This window comes from Ochotona curzoniae, unplaced genomic scaffold (genome assembly GCF_017591425.1).
Source record: "Ochotona curzoniae isolate NIBS_2020 unplaced genomic scaffold, NIBS_Ocur_1.0 contig_291, whole genome shotgun sequence".
In the NCBI taxonomy this organism is placed as follows: Eukaryota; Metazoa; Chordata; class Mammalia; order Lagomorpha; family Ochotonidae; genus Ochotona; species Ochotona curzoniae.
In genome coordinates, this window is record NW_024465649.1 from 17230344 (window position 1) to 17255122 (window position 24779).

The window sequence follows — 24779 nt, forward strand, 5'->3', positions numbered from 1 at the left end:
CAGACTGGACTAGTCTGCTACACATACTGGCAAACCAGGGTAGGGGGCAAGCCTGTTGGCAGTTATTGTGGGTCACTCTGACTAGGCTGTAGCTTCCACTTGTTTATATGAGGGCCAAGTATGTGCTGGGCAGAAGCAGGATGGACTGCAACACCCATTGGTTCCAGTGGAAGTTGGAGCTGAAAACAGAACAAACCTAGCAATTGCAACCACCAGCTGATCAGGGTGATGGATGGTGCCAGGCCCTATGCTACAAGAATCTGGTCTGGGAGCACCCCAGACAAAGTTTATTTGGGGATCTCTCCAATTGAAATGCCAGACTCAGAACCATAACCAGGAAAAGATAGAAGACAGAACAAGTTAATCAACCACCTCAGCTATATGTTGGCAGCAAAATACTGGACAAATGGAGACTCTATGATGGACTATGTCAATTAGTGAATTCTTCAGTGACTACATCGTGCTTGGAGTGGCAAGATTGGCAGTGACTCATTACTGGTGAACTATCAAAACCACTTGAGCAGGGATCTCAGAGCATGCTCCACATCTGGGACCTGTGGTGAGTGGGAAACTGGGTGGCGCTTCTCCTTAACGTCCCCCTTTTACCTCAGATACATGAAGAAAACAATATGGAAATAATAGTCTTACCCACTTTCCTATAGCCCTTGAGCCTTTTTACCCTAATTAACTACGTAAAGGTTGTCAAAAATATGACAAAAATAAAGTTAAAAAAAAAAAGAAGTGAGAGAGAGAGAGATCCCTGATAATCTGATAGGAAAAAGGGCCTCTCTATCTCCAGTAAATCTGCTGTATCGCAGTGCCTACACTATGGTCTTCTGGATTTACGATTTGGAATAGATTCAATTTTATTTTGCCTGCCCATGTTTGCATCTGATATGAATTTACCTTTTTCAAAAAGAAATTTCTAGAAATTACAGAAATTGAAAGTCTGCTGATAAATTCTCTCTTTTAAGTATGAAAAAGGCTTTGATTTATTATTAATTTTAAACTAATCTTATGATGATCTAATTCACATTTTACAAAAGTCACAATTTTTAAAAATATGCTTTAATAGTCTTAAATTTTAATTTTATTTAGCATTAAACAGATTTAGTGTGATTTGTAGATATAATTCCAAAAATTTTAAAATATTCTATTCTTCCATCCCTCACTCTCCTTCTATCCTTCCCACCTTCCATTTTACTTTGTTGCTTCCATTTTTTGGAAAAACATATTTTAATTTTATATTAAATTACCATAAAGAGGCTTAATATTTCACAAAGTAAATATGTTTTTTTTTTAGAATTTTAAAACCTTTTTAATTTATTCTTTGTTTTTATGTGAAAGTTATACAAAGAGACAGACACAGATATTCACACAGAGATCATCTATCCACTGGTTCATGCCCAAATGCTCGTAATAGGAAGAGTTTGGGCCAAGTTGAATCCAGGAGAGAGAAGTCTGCTACATGAGTAGCAGGAACCCAATGACTTGAGCATCACCACTGCATCCCAGTGTGCACATCGGCAGGAAATCAGAATTGGAAGCAGAGTCTGGACTCTTATCCATACATTCCGATGTGAGCCTTCCAATGGGCTTCTTAATAGCTGTGCCAAATATTTGCCCTAAAAGTTGATCTTCAATGCTTCATTATTATCAGCACAGTTTTTACCAAGGAGAGGTAACAGTATCTGAATACCAAAAGCAATCTATTGAGTGGAGAATTAATAGAGCAGATTCACTTCTGGCAATTTTATCAATCTACAGAATAGCTCAATCGTTTCTTTTGTCCCAAATGAATTGAGGAGCCAAACAATAAGAAAATACATTAGAGAAAATGTTTACAAAGAAATCTGATCTCAGGTTCTTCTAACAATCCTTTGAAAATATTGGCATATTTTGACATTGTAGTTTTAATAAATGCAGGAATGGAATCTACTGTTGTTGATTATCAGCTTTACATTTCAAAAGTTTATCAATCAGTTGAGTTGAATTAACGATGCAAGTTCCTTAACTGGACAATCAGGATCAGAAAGCTGAATAAATGTTTGAGCTGAAGAGCTGCTCTTTTATTGACTACCCCATAGGCACAAATGAGATTATCATTTAAGGTGCTTTTGCTTCTTCTACTGATTAAAATATTATGTTGGTACAATATTGACTCTCCTTAATAATAACATGCAATTGCATTATTAAAATTTTGCTTAATGACTTGGTATATGCAATGCAATTTATTGTAGACATTATTTTTTTACTATGTATAAATGATAACAGACTTTCTATTCTTGATTATCTTAAGGAAGTGTGATTTCTAGAATACCTAAAGCTTTATTTTCTAAAGTATCAGATCTAAATCAACTTATTTTGTTCTAAAATGTGAAACATTCAAATTTAAACTATAAAAAAAATCCCAATTTCAAATCTTGGAACCTCCTTTGAAATGCAATTTCAAAAAATATCTCAAACAATAATATTGATTCACTGTAAGGAAACATTAACCAAAAGGCAAAGTGAAAAATGACATATTGTAAGAAAATGATGGGCCCGGTGTGGTGGCCAGGCAGCTAAAGTCGTCCAACAGATTGGAAAAATAGGAGTGGCAAAAACATCATTTATTTGTAATTATCAGAGATATGTATTTTTTTCTTGCATTTAATTTTATAACAACGTTTCATAGGCTCTGATGTACCCCTTTCCCTACCTCTTGCCCTCCCCCCATGATGGATTGCTCCACCTTATTGCAGTATTACAGATCAAATCTAGTTTTATTTCTTTCAATGCAAGCATGTGCCTTGCATAGAGTCCAGTATCTTGTTGCCCAGCTGAATTCAACAGTTTCTTGAGGAGACTAGCTCTGGTCTGGAGACATAGCTGGCAGATTATCATTTCAACCAGTTAAATGCCATAACATAACATCAACAACACTTTCCAACATTATGGGGTTAGTTAACAATGTAATACTACAGTTCACTGGTACCCTTTTACAAATTGACAGCATTTCAACTTAAATTAAGGCAAACATGTGGTATCTGGCCTTTTGGGATTGACTCATTTCCCTTAGTATGATGGTTTCCTGTTGGGCCCCTTCCTCCATCCCTAGCTCTCCTTCAATCCTTCCCACCCTCCATTTTACTTTGTTGCTTCCATTTTTTTAAAAACATGTTTTAATTTTACATTAAATTACCATTAAAAGGCTTAATGCTTCACAAAGTAAAAATGTTAATAAATAAATTGCAAAAAGACCCTAATTTAATGGGAATAAAAATAACATTCAATAGTAACAGAAAGGACAAATGACCATTATACATAGATCATTAAAAATATAATAGCATAGCATTCTTAAGCATTGAGTTGACAAAGATGGTAACAAAGTTTTACAAAAATATATTTGCAGCAATACTGATACATGAATGCCTTTTTCTTTTTACATATATTTTTTTATTAATTACATTGCATTCTGTGATACAGTTTCATAGGCTCTAGGAATCCCTTAACCCCTCCCCACACCTTCCCCCCCATGGTGGATTTCTCCACCTTGTTGCTGTATTACAGTTCACATTCAGTCAAGATTCTTTCATTCCAAGAGTATACCAAGCATAGAGTCCAGCATCTTATTGTCCACATAAATTCAACAGTTTCTTGGGGAGACCATCTCTGGTCTGAAGGCAGAACTGGCAGAATATCATCCCAATCAAGTTAAAGCCACAACATAACATCAACAACAATTTACAACATTATGGAATTAATTCACATGGTATCAAGTAACCAATATGTTAAAAAGAAAAATGCAAGTTCTTAACCACATCCTGTGACTACTTCATTGACATTTCAATTTTAGTTTTTACACAGAACCGGCTGCTATACACCTTAAAATGGCTATAGGGTACTATTCAGCTGTCTCATGTCTATTTTCATTTTAGCATTCAGCAGTTTATAGTGTTGAAGCATAATTTTGCTGAACTTGGCAGATTTTAGGATAGTCTAAACTGGCTTATAACTCTAACAAGGCATTTGTCAAGAGTTGAGGCACTGAATGGTTTTAGGAGGGGTGTGCAGAGGAATCTTCAATACCTTAGTGAGGATCAAATAATTTTTGCGTTTTTAAGTGCTAGCTGCCACATTTAAGGGAGAACATGTTGTAACTGTCTTGTGAGTCCAGCTTTTCCTATTCATTGTTATGTCCTCTAGTTATGTCTGTTTTGCTCCTAACAGTAGAATTTCACTCTTTCTATGACTGAGTAGTATTTCTCTGCTATATGCCACACCATCCATTCCTCTGATGTTGGACGCTTTGGTTCATTCCACACTTTGGCTGATATTGGCAGTGCTGCTGTAAACCTGGTGGAGCACATATCTCCTCGATTCACTGTGTTCAAGACTTTGGATATGCACCAGTGTTGGGATTGCTGGCTGATATGGCAAGCCTATTTCTAGTTTTTAAAGAAATCTGCACACTGTTTCAAGTGGTCACACTAATTTACATTTCCAACAACAGTGTATAAATGTTCCAAATCCTTCACAGCCTTCTCACTACTGTTTACTCTGCATTTTATAGTTTTAAAAATTAATTTTATTGCATCATTTGACACAATGTTAAAGGCACTGGGGTTCCCCCCACTTCTCTCTGAACCCTCTTCCCAATCTGGATTTCTCCACCTTGCTGCATTACCACAGTTAAAATTCAATTGAGGTTCTTTCATTGGAAGTATTCACCAAGTGCAATGTCCAGCATCTTATTAACCTAGTGAGTTCACCGCTTTCTTGGTGAGACCATCTCTGGTCTGAAGGTAAAGCCGGCAAAGTATCATCTCAATGAATTAAAAGTCCCAACATAACATCAACAATAATTACAGCATTGTTGCATTAATTAACATGGTATTGATTAACCCATATGTTAATAGGAAAATGCAGGTTCTTCATAGACATTTCAACTTTGGTTTATATTCTACTTGGTTCTATACATCTCAAAATGGCTATAGAATACTATTCAGCTGTCTCATGTCTATTTTCATTTTAGTATTTAGCTGTTTATAGTGTTGAAGCATGATTTTGTTGACAGGCTGTCAGAGATTACAATAATATTACAAATACAGGTACTATTTTCCAGATTGAAATCTTTTCATCTCAAATTAAGGCAAACATGTGGTATTTAACATTTTTGGATTGGTTCATTTCTCTCCTTTCTTTTTAAGATTTATTTTATTTATTGGAAATTCAGATATACAGAGAGGATAGACAGAGAGGAATATCTTCTGTCCGATGATTCACTCCCCAAGTGAGCAAAACGGCCAATGCTTTGCCAATTCGAAGCTAGGATATCCCACATGGGTGCGGGGTCCCAAGGCTTTGTGCCATCCTCAACTGCTTTCCCAGGCCACAAGCAGGGAGCTGGATGGGAAGTGGAGCTGCTGGAATTAGAACTGGTGCCCATATGGGATCCCAGGGCATTCAAGGCGAGGACTTTAGCTGCTAGGCCACGCTGCCGGGCCCAGATTCATTTCTCTTATGCTAATGGATTCCAGTTGGTCTCATTTGGCCACAAAAAACTGCATTTCATTTTTTTTAAATAGCTGAGTAGTATCCATGGAGTATATGAACTACAGCTTTCTTATCCAGTCTTCTGCTGATGGGCATTTCAGTTGCTTCCAAGTCTTTGCAATTATTGATTGGGCTGCTACAAACATAGGGGTGCATGTTGGTTTGTCATGAAACAGGTGTTTTGGATATATTCCTAGGAGTGCTATTGCTGGGTCCTATGGTATGCTGATTTTCAGTTTTTTGAGTATCCTCCATACTGATTTCCAAAGATGCTGTACAAGTTTGCAGTCCCACTAGCAGTGGAGTAGGGTTCCCTTTTCCCCACATCCTCACCAGCAAGTGTTTTTGGTGGTTTTTTGTATGTGTGGCATATTTGAAGCGGTTAGCTGGTACCTCATTGTTGTCTTAATTTGGATTTCCCTTATTGTCAGGGAACTTGAGCATTTTTTTCATATGTTTGCTTGCCCTTTTGGTTTGTTCTTTTGTGAAGTGTCTGCCCAATTCCTGTGCCCATTTTTTGAGTGGTTGGTTTGTGTTGGTGTTTTGGTTGTTCTGGAGATCTTTGTATATTCTGGAGATTAGCCCCCTATCACCTATGTAGTGTGCAAAGATCTTCTCCCATTCTGTGGGTTGCTTTTTTACTTTGTTGATTGTTTTCCTTGCAGTACAAAAACTCTTAGTTTGATGAGGTCCCATTTGTTTATTTTGGTCTTGATTGCTATTGCTTTTGGAGTCCTTTTTAGAAAGTCAGGGCCTACTCCTAGATCTTGTAGTGTGTTCCCTACGTTTTCTCCCAAACGTTTCAAGGTTTCTGGGTGTAGGTTTAAGTCTTTTATCCATGTAGATTGGATCTTAGTGTATGGTGACAGGTATGCATCTATCTTTTTGTTTCTACAGGCTATCATCCAGTTGTCATAGTAGCTTCCCATTTGCTTGGGTTGTTGTCTGTGTTTTTGTCAAAGATTAATTGGCTGTATCTATGTAGGTTTCCTTCTGTTGTTTCTATTCTGTTCCATTGATCCTTTTCTCTGTCTTTGTGATAGAACCAGGCTGTTTTGATAACCACTGCCCTATAGTATGTCCAGAGGTCTGGGACTGTGATTCCTCCTGATAAGTTCCTATTCTTCAGAATAGTTCTAGCTATTTGTGTTTCCAGATGAACCTTTGTATCATTTTTTCCAGTTCAATGAAGAGTGTTTTGGGTAATTTGATTGGGATTGCATTGAATGTATATATTGCTTTTGGTAGTATAGACATTTTAATGATGTTGGTTTTACCTATCCTGGAGCATGGAATGTTATTCCATCTTTTGAGGTCTTGTTCAATTTGTTTATTAAGTGTTTTGTAATTTTTTTCAAAAGGGTCTCCTACACTTTTAGTTAAATTTATTCCTAGATATTTCATACTTTTCTCTACTATTTTAAATGGTAACTTGCTGGCTAGTTCTTCTTCCATCTTGGGGCTGTTTGCGTACACTATGGCTGTTGATTTTTGTTCATTAATTTTGTACCCTGCCACTCTGCCAAACTCTTGTATAAGTTCTAGCAGTTTCTGTATTGAGTCTCTTGGTTCTGCTATGTACAGGATCATGTTGTCTGCGAATAGTGAAAGAGTAACTTCTTCAATTCCCATTTGGATTCCTTTGATCTCTGTGTCTTGTCTTATGGCCTCTGCAAGTACCTCTAGGACTATGTTGAATAGCAGTGGAGATAGCTGACATTCTTGTCTTGTTCCAGATCTCAGAGGAAAGGATTCCAGTTTTTCTCCATTCAGTATGATGCTGGCATTGGGTTTTTCATAAATTGCTTTGATTTTGTTGTGCATTGTTCTAACCCTACCCTGGTTAGGGTTTTTAACGTAAAGTGATGTTGGATTTTGTCAAAGGCTTTTTCTGCATCTATTGATGCTATTATGTGGTTCTTGTTTTTCAGTTTTTTGGTGTGGTATATCACATTTATGGATTTCCATATGTTGAACCATCCCTGCATTCCCTGGATGAATCCTACTTGGTCTGGATGAATGATCTGTCTGATGTTTTTTTGAATTCTATTGACTAGGATTTTATTCAGGATATTGGCGTCAATGTTCATCAGAGAGATAGGTCTGTAGTTCTCTTTCTCTGTTAATTCTCTATCTGGATTTGGGATTAAGGTGATATTGGCTTCATAGAATAAGTTTGGAAGTGTTGCTTTCTTTTCTATTGTTTTGAAGAGCTTGTAGAGGATTGGGTTAGCTCTGTTTGGAATGTTTTGTAGAATTCTGAAGTGAAACCGTCTGGGCCTGGGCTTTTCTTGGTTGGGAGATCTTTAATCACTGATTCTATCTCTGATTCAGTTATGGGTTTATTCAGGTCTTCTGTTGCTTCTGAGGTGAGTTTTGGTAAGTGGTGGGAGTCTAGGAACCTTTCCATTTCCAAGTGGTTATCTGATTTGTTGGAATACAGTTTTTTGTAATAATTTCTAATTATTTTCTTAATGGTTGCAGTGTCTGTTGTTATGTTGCCTTTTTCATCTTTGATGCTGCTAATTCTCACTTTCTCTTGTTTTCTCTTTGTTAATCGGGCCACTGGGGTCTCTATTTTATTTATTTTCTCTAGAAACCAGCTTTTTGATTCATTGATTTTGTGTGTAGGCTTTTTGATTTCTATTTGATTTATTTGTTTCCTTGTTTTGATAATTTCTTCCTTCCTATTGTTTATGGAATCATTCTGCTGCTGTTTTTCCAATTCCTGGAGATGTGTTTTTAATTCCTGTGTTTGATTCCTTTATTGGGCCTTGAAATGAGCACTAACTGCAATAAGCTTACCAAAAAGCACTGCTTTGGCAGTGTCCCACAAGTTTTGGACCATTGTGTCTGAGTTTTCATTGGTTTGCATAAATGTTTTTATCTTGTCCTTAATTTCTTCTCTAATCCATGGCTCATTAAATAGCATGTTGTTCAACCTCCATGACTTTACATATTTCCTGGGGCATTTTGAATTGTTGATTTCTGGTTTCATTTCTTGATGATCTGAGAAGGTACATGGTATGATTCTGATTTTTTTGTAGTTAGTTAAACTTGCTTTGTGACCTATCATGTGGTCTATCCTAGAGAATGTGCCAACTGTATTTTAGATTTTATTCATTCTGACAGTAGTGAGGTGGCATCTCATATTGCTTTTATTTGCATTTCTCTAATTACTAGTCAGGCTGAGCATTATTTACACATAAATGTTAGCCATTTGTATTTCTTCTTTCAGGAATTGTGTATTGAAGTCTTTATACATGTCTCAACTGGATTGGTTGTTTTGTTGTTGAAACTTTTAAATTGTTGATATATTCAGGATATTAATCCTTTGTGAGAGAAGTGGTTTACAGCATTTATCCAGTTTTATTATGTTTCATCACTCGGTTTAACATTTTATTTTCCATGCAAAAGCTTCTGAGTTTAATATGATCCCTTTTGTTTAGTTTTTTTTTTTTTTTGCTGCCTGTACTTTGGGGTTCTTATGCAAGAAGCCATCTTCTATACCAACATCTTAAAGTGTTTCCTCTATGCTTCCTTTCAGAAATGGTTTAGTCTCAGATCTTAAATTTAGTCCTTCCATGAATTTGGATTGATATTTTTTTACCATTTTATTATTACTATTATTTTATGATACAATTACATAGTCTCCTGGCATTTCCCTTATCCCCCCAATACCCGACCTTCACCTAGTTTCTCTATATCATTACTAAAATATAGTTGATATTTTCAAAGATTTATTTATTTTTATTGGAAAGCACATTTATAAGGAGAAGCAATCAGAAAAAGATCTTCTGCCTCGTCACTCTCCAAGTGGCCCCCAATCTGAAACTAGGAGCCAGAAGCTTCTTCCAGGTCTCTCATGCAGGTGCAGAGACCCAAGCCATTCTTTACTACTTTCCCAGGCTACAAGAAGAGAGCTGCATGGGAAGTGCAATAGCTGGGATACAAACCAGCATCCAGATGGTATTCCAGGAATGCAAGCCAAGGATTTAGCCACTAGGCTAATGTGCCTGGTCCTGGAGTTGGTCTTTGTATATCGTGAGAGGCATGGCTCTAATGTCATTTTTCTACACAAATAAATTCAGTTTTGTTAGCGCCAGTTGTTGAATTTATTATCCTTACTTCAATGTATGGCCTGAGCACTTTTGCCAAAAATCGGTTGGTAAAAATATCACAATACACACCAGCTGGCTGTATGTATTTGGATTTGATTTCCTGCCTCTCTGTTCTATTTTAAGCTTTGAATTCTATTCTAGTATCATGCTATTTAAAAAAACAGATTTATTTATTTTTATTGGAAAGTCATACACAGAGAGGAGGAACAGAGAAGAACTGATTCCATGCAGTGATTCACTGCCCACGTGGCTGCAATGGCGGTAGTGAACTGATCCAAAGCTGGGAATAAGGAGTTTCCTCTGGGTCTCTCACACAGCTGCAGGTGCCATGGCTTTGGGATGTTTTCAACTGCTTTCCCAGGCCACAAGCAGGAAACTGGATGGGAAGCCAGGATGCTGGGATTAGCACTAGTGCCCCTATGGGATCCTGGTGTGTACAAGGCAACACTCATGCTGTTTTAATTTTGAAATCACTTTTATTTAAGAGTTACATTAAAGCTTCTTCTCACTTCTAGTCCTTTACATAAGTCGAGCACAACATCTAAGGGTTCCTTTCTGGAGTTTTGATCATGATGCAGTTGGATCCTGCCCAGCCTAAGCACATTATCTATGAGACAATGGAAACTCAAGCTTGTCTGTGGTCTACTTCTCAGGTATAAATCATGTCCTTCATAAGTCTACTTTGCTATCTACATTTGGTGGTATGATAGATCTATGTCCATGTCCCTGTTAGAACAAAATTATTGGAAGTTTCCTATGGAAATGCTGCATTTCCATCAGAGGCTGAATAATTTCCTCTCAATGGGAAAAAACATCTAAAGTTTGAGCATTATTTTCCAAGCACTTATCTTGTGTCTAATTCTGTTCTCTAAACTGCGTGTAGTGTAAGTTTCAGAAAGAAAACAGAACTGAGGAAATGGAAAATATAACATTCAGTAGGGTGGGATGAGTCACAAGAAATTATAAATGGTGCTTTAAGAGTAACTTGCGTAATTCTTCCTAGAGAAAGAATTCCCCTAAGTGCTTGCCACATGATATCAAAAGAGATCCAGGGAAAAACACATGGAGTAAAACAGCTTGGCTCAGGTAGCATGTCAGACAATTATTTCATGTCAGAACAACCTTGATGCAAATATAGCACAAAGACATCTTGAGTCTTGCAAGGTGAGCTGCCAATGCATTCCAGCAGTAGGGATTTTTTGCAGTGAATAACACCAACACCTTGTTGTTTTCTCTCCAAGTGGTTGCTAGTTTTAAGTTGACACCAAATCTCTCCATTCACAGATAATAGGTTGAAACTCTAGTAAGCTGACTGCTAACTTTAATTGTAGTGTAAGTATTAGTAGGTATTGGTGTAAGAGTATGGTTTAATCATCTGCAAGCACCAAGACAACTTTTTGACAGACCTGGAAGGAAAATTTATCTGGATTCTGGAGCTCAAGTAAGTGATTAGATTGTGGATAACGGATGGGAAAAAGTCCACTCTGCTTGTTTCTTAGAGCTAGAGCCTTCAGAGCTCCAGTTCTAATCCTGTCATGTCTTGATGGTCTTTTCCTTATAGAGTAAGGCTATCTGGGAGATTAGAAGACTAAAAGGCAGCGATGTACTTCAAAAGAGAAGTTCTGTTTCTTTTTCTTCTTCTTTTTTTTTTTAATGTTGCCAGTAACAGTCCAATCTGCTCTGATTTTCAGAAGTTGTCCTTCAACTTTAGTGTCTTTTCTAGGGAATTTAAAGAAATTTGTCTGATAAATATCCCTGTTATCAAGACTCTTCTGCCAAAATAAAAATAAAATAGCTACTTATTATAAATATCAACTAAAAAGACATTATTAGTGCTTCTAATTTAATTCTAAAGTGTCTCTTGAAATCACAATTTGTTGACTTTACACATCTAATTGCAGGTATGTAAGGTGAACAATTTGTAAGATTTTATATATGTCTATATGTTTGAAACATCACAGCAGCCAATTCAGTGAACATATCCCTGACTCCAAAAGTGTCTTCATATACTTTTGTAATTGCTCCTCTCTGTACCTCTTCTTATCTCCAGGAAACCATCGATTTGTTTTCATAAACATCAAGAGCATTTTCTGGAGTTTCACACAGTGAAAATATATAACATTAACCCATTTCGATCTGACGTTTTAAATTGAGAGTAATCCCTTACAGATTTATACCAGTGTGTATAGTGTGTTCAGTCTTTTATATTGCTGTATACTTGTATTTAATATCATGATATACTATAACTTGTTAGCTCATTGATCTGTTGATAAAATTTTGATTTATTTGCAGGTTTTGACTATTAAAAATAAGGCTATTTTAACTACCATGTTCAAGTCTTTCTAAGAACATATGCTTTAATTTTTCTTCTCCTTTACTTTTTTCAAAAATATATTTATTTTATTGGAAAGGCAGATGTACAGAGAGGAGGAGAGATAGAAAGGAAGTTCCTCCATCCAGTGATTCACTCCCCACATCACTGCAACTGCCGGTGTTACACTGATACAAAGCCAGGAGCGAGGAACTTCTTTCCTGGTCTCCCAAGGAGTTCCAGGAGTCCCATGGCTTTGGCCTGACCTTGACTGCTTTCCCTGGCCACTAGCTGGGAGCTGGACAGAAAGTGGAGATACTGGGAGTTTAACCAGATCCTAAATGGCAGGAGTTTAGCCACTAGGTCACCACTCTGGGCCCTGTCTATTTTTCTTTTATTGTCTATGTTTCTGGTTTCTTCCTTTTTTTGTTTTTTGATGTAATGACACATTTTACAAAAAGACAGAAAGATTCTCCATCTGCTGATTCTCTCCCCAAGTAGCTGTAAGCGTGGGGTTTGCTGATCCAAAGCTAGGAGCCAGGAGCATCTTTTGTGTCTCCCATGTGGGTGCGGAGTCCCAAGGTTTGGGCTGTCCTCTACTGCTTCCCCAAGTTACAAACTAGGAACAGATTGGGAAGTTGAGCAGCTGAGACAGGAACTGGTGTCCAAATGGCATGTCGGCCCCTTCTGGGCAAGGACCAAACAATTGAGCCATCAGACAGCCCCATTGTGGAGTCTTTTCTAAGAAGTCTTTGCCTATGTAATTGTCTCACAGTATTTTATCAATATTTTCTTGTGGTTATTTGATGTTGTAAAGTTGTAAGTTAGAGATTTGATCCATTTTGAGTTGATTTTTTATAAAGTCTGAGGTACTTATTGTTTCATACTTCTAAAAGAATATTTCCAATTTTTAGAGAAGCTGTTATTGCCCTTTCTCCAGCTTTTGATTTGACCTCATTTTTTTTTTTTCTGGAGTTTCTATTTGGTTCCTTTGTTCTACGTGTCTGTTTTTGTACCAGGCTGTTTTGGTTATAACTGTCCTAACATATATCTTAAATTTTGTTATTTTCATGTCTCTGGCTTTATTTTGTTGTTTATGTTACTTGAACTATTTGTGATTTCTTGTGATTCTTTTCCTCTGGATCTGACAAAAATGATGTTGGTATTTTATTGGGACAATATTGAATCTGTAAACTTCTTTCAGTAATGTGGAAATAATTATGATATTAAATTTTCCAGCCTATGAATGTGGCTGATTTTCCATTTTTGTGTATCTTCATTCATTTCTTTAATGCTCTATGATTTTCATTGTACAGATATTTCACAAACTTGGTTTAATTCCAAGCTACTTGCATTTTTCGTAACAATTCTGAATGGTACTGAACTCACAAGATGTCTCAGCCATGGTATTGCTTGTGTGTACAAAGATATTGATTTTTGTGCGTCGATTTTATTTTGTCCAATTTAACCAAAATCTTTCATGGTTATAATGGTCCTTTAATACAGTTTCTTGTTTTCCATATATAAGGAATCATGTCACCTGTTAGCATAGATACTTTGTCTTCCTCCTCTCCAACTTGTAACTCTGTGATTTCTTTTTCGTGCCTAATGACTTTTGCTAACACTTTCAGGTCTGTATTAAATAACAGGTGAAAGTGAACAGCCTTGTGTGGTTCCTCATTTTAATTTTCCCTGTTCAATAAGATGTTCATTGTGGTTTTATCATATTGTATAGAGTGTGTTGAAAAATGTTCCTTTCATTACAAAATTGTTTAAGTTTTTTATCATGAAAGCATTCTGTATTTTATCAATGCTTTTTCTGCACATATTGAGAGAATTGTATAGTTTGTATCCATAAATTTGTTCATGTGACATGTCACATTTCTTGATTTGCTTATGTGGAACCATCCCTTCAAGCTAGGAATACATCCTATTTGGTCCAGGAGATCAACTTTCTAATGTGTGGCTGGGTTAGATTAGTTACAATTTTGTTGAGAATATTTGCATCCATGATCATCAAGGTTGTTGGCCTATAGTTCTCTTTCTTGTTGCCAAATTTTTCATTTTGGAATTAAGGTGATGATGACATCATAGAAGGATTTTCTGTAGCTTCTCTATCAATTGTCATGAATGCTTTGAGATGTATTGGATTTAGTTATTGATAAGTTTGGAAGAATTCAGCAGTCAAATATCTAGTTGTGTACAATTATTTTTTGGGGGAAAATCTGTTTTATTGATTTAGTCTCAATCAGAGTCACTGTTTTATTTTTTACATTTTATTATTATTTTTATGATACAGTTCCATAGGCTCCTGTCATATCCCTTATTTCTTCCCAAATTCCCTCCTCTCAACTAGTTCCTCTATATCATTACTAAAATATACTTCTTCATAGACAAGTCATGTGTCCATCATTGCAGGCATAGACAACGGCAGATAGTTCAGCATCCTATTGTCAAGATATAGTGTAGAGTTTCATTGCAAGTCCATCTTTGTCTGGAAGTAGAAATGCATACTGCATTGTATCCTCACATCTGCATGTTAGTCTCCATTTCACAGCTACTGTACATCCCCTCAAATGAAAAGTCATAATGCAAAATCAACAATAGAAAGAAAAATAGGAATGCACAATGCCATGAAGTTAAATAACATGTTGCTAGATATGACAGTCTCCATTACACAACTACTATACATTCCCTTAAATGAAATGCCACAAAACAAAATCAACATCAGGGAGAAAAAAGAAATTAACAACACCAAGAAGTTAAATAACATGCTACTGAATGACTAACATGTAGCTGAAGAAATGAAAATCAAGAACCTTCTTGAAGAAAATGATGACTCTGCATGATCTACAAGTCATTGAATGTTTTAATCAGAAGAAAGTGTTTTGAAGAGATGAAACCAACAGAAAACAACAAAACCCATGCAATATAGTTTCCACTTATCTTTGTTGGTGAGTGTGTCTGTTCTAGACAATAAATAGATTGGTTTTTAAAAAATCCAATTATAATCTTTGATGTTTGATTGACCTTAAGCCATTTACATTTAGAGTTTAATATGTATGGGTGGTACATTGGTCCTGTCATTTTAGGAATGGGTTGTTCATTGGTTTAGTCTTCTTTTGTCATTTTACTGGGATGTTCTTCCCATTTGCCTCTGGTTTTGGTAGGTGCTATTCCTCTTCTCTGTCAAGAGAACCTCTTGAAGCATCAATTGTAGGGCAGGTTTGAAAGAGGCAAATTCTTTTAACTTTTCTTTACTGTGGAAGAATTTTATTTCATTTTTCAAAGACAAAAGAAAGCTTTGCTGGATATGTTATCCTAGGCCGACAATTTTTTTCTTTTAGAATCTGGAATATGTCACTCCATTTTCTTCTTGCCTGTAGAGTTTTGTGAGAGATCTCCTGTGAGTTTAATTGGCATTCCTTTATATGTTGGTTGAATTTTTTCAAATGCACATTTAAGGATCTTTTCCTTATGTTCAACTGAAGAGAGCTTGATGATCATGTGTCTTGGTGTAGATTGCTTTTGATCAAGCCTGTTGGGAGTTCTGTATCCCTCCTGGATCTTGTTTCCCAATTGCTTCTCTATATTAGGGAAATTTTCCTTTATTATTTCATTAAATACATTCGCAAACTCAACTTGTCTTTCTGTACCTTCTGGGACTCACATAACTCTTATATTTGGCCTCTTTATAGTGTCTTTCAATTCTTGAATACTTTTTTGGCCTGATCCAGCTCTGCCTCCAATTTTTGTTTGCTTCCCCCTGATGACAGAAAATATCTTCCAATTCTGAGATTCTTTCTTGTGCATGCTTCATTCTATTTTGGAGCCTCTCCACTGTACTTTTAATTTGCTCTACTGTGTTCTTACTTTCTGATATATCAGCCTTGATTTGCTTTATTGCTTCCTTAAATTCTTTGAACTCTTGTATGTGCTTCTCATTGTTGATCAGAAGCTTGAAAATCAATTTTATGGATTCTGTGTGCCCCATTTTCTCCATGTCTTCCTCAGTTAACTCTGAACTTGGCATAGGGTTTTGCTCTTTTGCAGGGCAGTTTTCAGTAATATCCATTGTGCCTCTGTCTCTTCCTTTGCCCTTGATCATTGCACTTCTGGTTAGCAGAGTCTTCTCCTTGGGGCATGTTTCTAAGCTGTGTCACCCACAGGTCTACATGTGATTTTACTTGTTGCAGTTGGTACACAAGTTTTTGCTTGCAGCCACTTGTGCCACAACCTCCAGTGAGATCCAGGTCTGGGTCCTTATGTTAGATTTTCATCATGGTCTCCACAGCCGTAGCTCCTGGCACACCACTCACCACCTCTTGTGATACTGTGCTGAGATTGCTCTGTTGTTTCTGCAACCTTTCTCCCACTTCTGGTTGTAGCAGGTCCCAGGATGAGAGAGACACCAGATTCCTATATACTTAGGTTGTTCGTGGTGCTGATTTGTAAGAACCTGTTGAACATTAGATCTGAGTGCCACAAGAACCTATTTTGACCCGTACGATGCCACAGTTGGTATTATTTTCCTGCAGGACCAGTTCAATTAATGGAACTCAGTGAGTTCTCATGAGCTCAGCACATGCACAGTTCACTGTTGTCTCCTCCAGTTCTGAAGCTTTTGCCACAGTGTACAAAATGGTGCCTGATGTACCACTACTAGAGTTCTTGATCTGCTGGCTGTCACATCTGAGGGCCATCCAGATCTGTCTTGGGTGGAACCTATGGAATGTCACATTGCTGCCATTCACTGAGTCAGAAATGAGTTCACTCTCAGCTCAGCGTATGCTCAGTCCTTTCCCTTTACTTTGCCTCCTTATGCAAAATCATGCCCAATTCGGCACTAGGGGGCTGACTGGGCTGTGAAATCTACCCTGTTCTCACACTGTCCATCTGGGATCTGCTGCTCTGTCTCTGCTCCTAGTCAAATCAAATGGACCAGCAGGACGGACAGTTCTTTGTCTGGGTTTACCTCGCAAGGTCTCAGTGAAAGTCCCTTCCCACTTAGTTGCTGGTGGAGTTCTGGCTGCTGGTGGAATTCAGAATGCCCCTGGAGTATCAGCAACTGTAACAGCACACCATTGAGTCTGCTGTTTTCCTTTGTCTGTCAGTCTCCAGGCACCCCTACACTGTACTTCTGTCCTCTCTTATTTCCTGGAATGCGTCCTCTCTGCTTCATTTTGATTAAATGTTTTTCCGTCCATTTAAACGTGTCCTTACCCTATTCCACCTTCTTGATTCTCCCATCTACTCATTGTTAAGCCTTCTTGTGTCATCATAATTTAATCTGGAAGATACATGTGCACAGAAATTATATCAGATTCTTTTTGGTTTTTCAACTTGTTGGCACAATTTGCATTAATTCCTGGTGGTTCATTTTTTGATTTTTGTGTGTGTCTTTGTTACATCTCCTTTCTCAGGTCCAATTTTACAGTATTGGTTGTTTTCCCTTCTGCTTAATTGGGCCAGCGTCGTACCAAATTGTTCAATTTATTGACTAAGTGAACCCTCCTCCCACAGGGCCAGTATCCTATACGGGTGCCAGTTCAAGTCCAGGCTATTGCATTTCTGATCCTGCTCCTGCTAATGTGCCTGGGAAAACAGCGGAAGGTGCTCCAATTTCTTGCTCTCAGCTTAAGAGCAGCATAGCTTTGGCCATTTGGGAGAGTAAAGCAACAATTGTAAGATCTCTCTTTTGCTATACTCTCTCTATTTCTCTGTTTCTCTCTCTTTTTCCCTGTCTCACTCCCTCTTTAATTCTACCTTTCAAATAAAAATTAAGCAAATTTCTTAACAAACATTAATACATTTAAAATATTTTCTGATCATGTCTGCTAGAAATTCAGTGTCCTTCTGTGCTGGTATGTCTCTTTCTTCCTGCACGTTAGGGAAGATTTCTGCTATTGTTTCATAGAATAGGCCTTCTAATTCACTGTTTTCATACCTCCAGGAATTCCTAAGATACTATGTTTGGTCTCTTAATAAGATCGCATACATCTCAGACAGTACTTTCACTTTTTCTAGCTTTCTTTTTTTGTTTGTCTGACTGAGATTTTTCAAGGATTAGTCTTCTGTCTTGGATATTGGCTACTCGGTTCTCCTTCCAGGTCCCCATTTATGTCCTGGGAAAGCAATGTAAGATGGTCCAAAGCCTTGGGACCCCCCACACCCATTAGAGAGATCAGAAGAAGATCCTGGCTCATGACTTCAGATCAGCTCAGCTCTGGCTATTGAAGCCACTTGGGGAGTGAAACAGCAGGTAGAAAATCTTTTACTTGGCTCAGATCTTCATTTCCAATGAAAATAAATAACTTTTTTTTAAAAAAGCAACCAGAGTGGTCAGCAGGGGCATGGGTCTGGAGGCTCAGTCCTCTTTGTCCACCATGTGCTCATACCCAGGAGGGTTGACTTGTCCTTGGAGCAATGTCTTGGGTTGCAGGACTCGGGTCTGGAGGCTCAGGCCTATTGGCATGGTAGATATTCAGATCCAGGTGGGTTGGCTTGTCTGGGGATGGGGTTCTGAGAAGATGGGTCAGGTTGGTTTGCCAGAGCACCAATTGTGCTGGGTGAAGCCCTCAGGACACCTGATGGCACAATTTTGAGGGAGGAACGCAATGACTTTTGAGGATCAGAACTAAGCACTAGCCCATGTGGGAGATCCAAACTAGAGTACTTAGGATTGAACAATGCCAAATTCCACTCACTGATATGCATTAAATGTAGGGCTGGGCACCTACCTGGCAATGTTAGACATGGGACTCAGCAGTGAGAATCAGAACTGGGAATGGGAAATGGTAGGCTGGGCCATAGCATGGACGAGCTTACAAGAGTACTGGGTCTGGAGGCATATTCTGCATTTGGGATGTGTGAGCCTACCCTTGTGGATCTGCAATATCCACTGGTTGGCTTGAGGGGTTGGGCTGTAGGGGTGGTGACAGAATGAGTTAGTCATGACCATGGAACCCACTGACACTCGTGGATACTAGAGTTGGGTTCAGGCTAGGTGATCAAGGTTGTGGCACCCACAGGCACATCTAAGAATACAATGTGAGGCAAGCTGAGCACAACATCCACCACTCATACACAGGTTGGGAAAGAGAGGGTAGTCTATGTCCCATAAAGCCCTAAGACCCACAGGCACATGAGATCTTGGTTTGGGGATGGGTGTGGTGGAGAACTTGAGAAGCTTCCGTGGTGGATCATAGCTCCCACTGGTGCGCATGTGATTCAGGCCTGGGATTTGCTCAGACTGGCCAGGGTAGCTCCAATTGTCAGCAAGTATGTGGGTTGGCTTTGGAAGGGTATGGATAGTGCAGAGCCACGCCAACCTTAGCTCACTGGCAAGTGCCAGAGCCAGGCTGTAGTGTTGGTATGCCAGGCTAGGCTATCATACCTGTTGGTTTGCATGAGTCATGGATGGGATTGGACTGGCCTGCTCCAGATTTTATTGTGCATTAGTGAGAGTTAGGACCAGGGGTGGTTCAGGGCAACCAATGCTGCAGCATTTGATGGCAATGGTCAAAACAGGGGATGAAATATCTTGAGCTGAGCCAGAGCAACCAGTGGCATGTACAGGATCTGGGGCTGGGAACAGGCCAGGTTGGGGAGCTAAGGTAATGCCACTGCTAGGTTGTGGCCAGAATGGGGGTGGCAGTTTGGCCTGGATATGGCTGCATTGTTCCTCTACATGTGTATGGACTTGGTGTAAGTTGTGCCAAAGTGGATTAGCCTCCAGCATGCAAAGATGCTTGTGAGAGCTAGAGTGTGTGTAGAATGGGCAGGGATAATTTTGTTTTCAGCTGGCTCACATGAGAGCTGTGTCAGGGTGTGGACCAGGTGTGGCTGGGCTGTAACACCTAACAGTGAGAACTGATTGGGTGTGGGCCATTTGGGCGAGGCTGCTGTTTCTACCAGGAGAGGAGGTAGACTTAGTCGGCTTGGGTCACTAACTTATTGGTGTGCATGAGAGACCACTGGGAGACCTGAGAGAGGAACTTCGGGAAGTCTTTGTTAAGGCACACTGTGCAGGCTACTACAAGAGACAAGGCAAAGAGCAGTTCAGACCAGACTAAGTAGCAGTAACTGCAGGCATATGTGTACCTCTGATCTGGGAGCAGGACAGACTGGGCCAGTTTAAAACATCTGTGGGCAGATGTGAGAACCATGGGAGACAGACTGAGCTGGGCCAGTTCATAACACCCATTGGCAGATGTGAGGACCATGATGGGGCATAGCACAGGCTTGATTGGGCTGCAGCACCATCCGGTTCACATTAAGGATAAGAGTGGGGGCTGACTGGACCTGGCTAGAATGCAACGCTCACCATTGTGGGCTGAAACCTAGGGCAGACCAGGTTTGGGCCAGCTTACAACACTCACTGTCAAATGCTGAACTGAGATGGGCCATGCCATATTGGGGCACAGCACTTACCAGCACATGTGAGACACAGGGGGATGTGTGGGAGCCCAGTAGGAGAGCTGTGGGAACTCCCCTGCTAGGATACTGCTCCTGCTGGTGAGTGTGAAAGCTGGGACTGGATGCAGACTAGGTTGGGCAGGGTTATAATACGTGTTGGCCTGCATTTGAAATGAGACTGGGGAGACCCAGGCTGCTCTAACCGTTTATGTCCACTGGTAGTAGCCAGAGTAAAGTTGGGCTGGCGGGGCTTTGCTGCAGCCTCAGCTCCATGTGCTGGGATGGGGGGCAAGTCCTGTCAGACTAGACTGTAGAACCACCTGGAAAGTACAAGATCTGTGGCGGGGAGAGGATCTAGTGCATAGGTTGTTTGCACCTATCTGATGGAAGGCAACTCCCAGTGGTGCGATCTGCATGGGATGTTGGGCAGACTGGACCAGTCCACAGTACCTACCAGCAGGCACAGGAACCAGACCTGGTGATAAAAACAGAGCACTTTGTTTCTAGTGTTTTTTTCCCCCTTGTATTTCCCAACCACCCCACCCCTCCAATTGAGGAAGAAGTAAAAGAAAATGTGTAAACGGTGGTCTTGCAAATCTCCCCTGATCCTTGTCTCTTCCCACCTTAATCAACCATGTAAACATCATCAAAAATAAAAGTTAAAATTTATGTAATGCAAAATAATCACAAAGTGTGTCACATCACTCCAGAATGCTCATAGAAATTTTGATGTAAAAACTAGCTCACTTGGCTAAAAAAAGTAAGATTAAATAAAATAAAATTATATATATATATATATATATATATATGCGGCACTCGCTAACTGCTACTTACAAGATCAGGAGAATACAATGCACTTTTTTTTTGCTGACAGTATGTATATACCTTGTCTCCCACTGGGACTCCAGGCAAGACCCAAAGTCAGTGTGGTCTGCAAACATCCACCTCAGGCATCATTGCCAGTGCGACTGGCTGTTGCCTTCTGTTCCCAGCTTGCACTCAATGCTGATATCTCTTCCAGCCCCCAAGCACAGTAGTTCCCAATGGTACCCTTAATCTCTGCTGCATTTTTCCACTGTCCATCCTAGTCCACATTGTCTTTCTGCTCTCTGCAACATTTTCACTACATACTTCCAACAACCCTACCTGAGAATGTACTTCCTGTGCTTTTATTCTGTCAACTTTCCCTTGTCAACATCAGCAGGTCTTTTCCATATTCAGTTGGCTTGGAATTCTCTGTTCATTTCTTGTTCTTAACCACTGTTTATCCTTAGATATTGTTTTCACTCTGATTTCTAGAGTATGTGCCTCTCAAAGCTCCCTTAAACATATTACTGTTCCTTCTACTTAATGCCTGCTCATACTGAGGGAGATGGGAATAAGCAGAAGACCTTGAACATTCCCTGCTTTCTTGATTAAGCTCTAGTGTTATTCCTCCTAGTGTTTCAGCTCTAGCCCTTCTTTTCCCCCTCATAGATGCTATATTGTGAGGACCAAATAACCTCACTCTTCCATCAAAGCTTGAGTATGTTTCTGTTTTCCTCACCTGCTGCAGTGCTGCATCAGAACTGCTCAATGGCTAAGGTTCTGCTGCTCCTCCCTACATTTTAGGACATTACTTCTATAGGGAATGGAGAACAGATGAGTGTTAAAATAGCTTCAACCGTGTCTCAATTCTTTTCTAAGCAACAAGAGAAAAGTTATTCTAGAAGAAAGATTGTTCTCTTCATCAGTCCTGTTGGGACCTATTGGGATTCTTAGATGGAAATATAGCATCAGAATGCAAACATTCTGTATCTTACCAAGGCTTCTGCTTTTAAAAGATACTTGTTTATTTCGAAAAAATGGTGATAAGGACAGAGAGTAGGAGAGGGAGAGGCAGAGTCAAAGAGACCCAGAGATATCTTCCATCCCCTGATGTGTGGGTCAGGCTGAAGTCAGAGCCAGAAACTCCATTCTGGACCCAACTATTTAGGTTAGCCTCATGGTTTTACTAAGCATATTAATCATATTAATAGGAAGCTCTATCAAAAGAGAATAGCTGGAACTGCAGGTGGCATTTTGGGGATATTTGCATTTATTTTTATTATTTTCTATCATGCAGTTTTGTAGGTAAAGAGATTACCCTTTCCTCCCACCCCAATCTCCCCCAATATGATTCTTTCCAATGTGACTACGGTACTATAGCCCATCAGCAACAGTCACAAATGCAACATTCTGTGATTTAAGTGTATAATAGCAGTTTAAGTATGGACAATATTGGATAATACAATATCATTTTGTCAGAGTGTATGTAACAGTTTTATTGGGACTCCTCCTTTTATATGAGATTACAGATGCACACTGCTATGCGTCTTCACTTACCAGGATGCTCGTCTGCATTATACAGTTCATCTCTGAGAACACATATTTATATAGCATTAGCTATGTACCTATTGCTCTTGTATTTTTCATGAAGTTTGCCTTATATCAGAGAAAACATGATATTTATCCTTTTGGGATTGGCTTATTTCACTGAGCATAATGATCTTCAATTGGGACTATTTTGTTTTAAATGTTAGATTTTTCATTTTTCATGGCTGAGTAGTATTACATGTTTGGAGCAGATGAACCACAGCTTCTTTACCCACTCCTCTTTGATGGGCATCTGGGTAGTGTCCATGTCTTCAAGATTGTGGATTATACTGCTCTGAAACAGGGTTGCAGGCTGCTTTCTAAAGTGCAGATTTCACTTCCTTTGGCTGCATTCCCAGGAGTGGGATAGCTGGGTTGCACAATGGATCAATCTTCATTTGTCCTACTACTCTCCATACTGACTTCTCACTTACATGCCACTCAACAGTGGAGTGGGGGACCATTTCCCTTACATCTAAGGCAGCAAGTGTTGTTAGTAAGTTTCCGAATGTAAGTCAATTTCGGTGGAGTTTTTGTTTTCGGTGGTGGTTTTTATTTGTATTTCTCTGATACTAGGTATTCTACATCTATTTTCATATGTCTCTAAGCTGTTAGAATTTGCTTTTTTGAAAAATGCTTGCTTATTTCCTTTACCCAAAGCATGCCACTCTATTGCAATGGGTGACCTAATGTGCTGTACCACAATGCTTGCTCTACCCAAGACAGTATTTACACACAATCCTCAGCAATTGGCTTAAAGATCCCAGGACAGTATTTTGATTAGCTTATGTGACATTCTTCAGGGTTTTTCTAAAGCTGGTAAATCTTAGGTTATGTCTCTTCTGATCTCATGAATTTTTCTCAATTTCAAGTTGCCCATTTACTGTTTATATCAGACTGCAAAAAGTAAAAAAAAAAAATCATTGATTTGAAATTCCTTCAGGTGTATTCTGATGTAGGTGTGTGCATGGCACTTTTCCAGATTTTATAATTTGACAGAATGCAGAAATCTGTGTCACACTAAAAGGTGAAATGCTGATAATTAAAAATCACTAATTAAAATATTTGAGCAGTGTTTTATTTTTAGAAATAATGTTTTAAAGGAACAAGGCAGTTTAGTTATAGCAGAGCTTGGTGTAACTCATCTTGGTGTAATTCATCTTAGATGGTCAAGCACATGACTCCTGTAAAGGCTTTCTTTGTGCTGATTTGGAATTCCCCTTTGTGCTTGCCAGTAGATGCCATCCTTCTATTTGTTTCCTTACAATGTGACCAGTTGGATAAACTGTTCTTTAAACAAATCACAAAGTGAAAGAAAGGAAACCTGGGTGTGAGAGAGTGGGATAGATGGATTGTGAATCTGGTCAAAACACGTGAAAGGATGTGTAAGTTTATTATGCACTACGAAGAAGAACTATTTAAGAAAAGACTTAAAGTTGTCTCTTTTTGTATATTTAATTTTGTGTGTCTACAATCCACATTCTTGTCTCATGCTCCATATTAGTTTTCTTGTCTCCTTTCTAGATATGAAGAATAAATCCTTTTCTTCACTTGCATGTTATATAAGCTTTCTTCTGCAGGTGATGTCATCAGCTTCAGGTAAGAACTTGCACCTACTGAGTCACAGCTTTGGACATCATGTATAGAGTAGTTTTCTAATCTTTGGGCCAGCATGTAGGATCTCAGTCATCTTCACTCCATCATAACATGAAGGGAAAAGCAGAAAAGCCAAAAAAGCCTGAAAAACAGAAAATCAAAAACTCCCCTTAGATCAATGAAAGAATTGAAGTTATAGGGACTGTTGTCCACAAAGTTGGAGTTAAGGGAGGTGGATACAGAGGTATCTATGATAAGAGTCCTCTGAGGGAAATATCAATGAGGAATTTCCTCTGAGAAAATTCTAAATTAATTACTGAATTACTCGATGCTCATCATGGACCGATCTGAAAGTCTGAAACTCCATATAATCCTAATCATTGAGTGAACGTTTTTGTGCT

General features: G+C 38.9%; 1 protein-coding gene across 1 annotated transcript in view; it reads left to right on the top strand.

Annotated features, from left to right (window-relative positions):
* LOC121155322 (selection and upkeep of intraepithelial T-cells protein 8-like) overlaps nucleotides 1-24779 on the top strand; it is a 46969-nt gene that overhangs the window by 19596 nt on the left and 2594 nt on the right. Inside the window, exon 2 of the mRNA XM_040978615.1 lies at nucleotides 24363-24381. Coding sequence (XP_040834549.1) covers nucleotides 24363-24381 — 19 coding nt within the window. The remainder of the gene's footprint in view (nucleotides 1-24362; nucleotides 24382-24779) is intronic.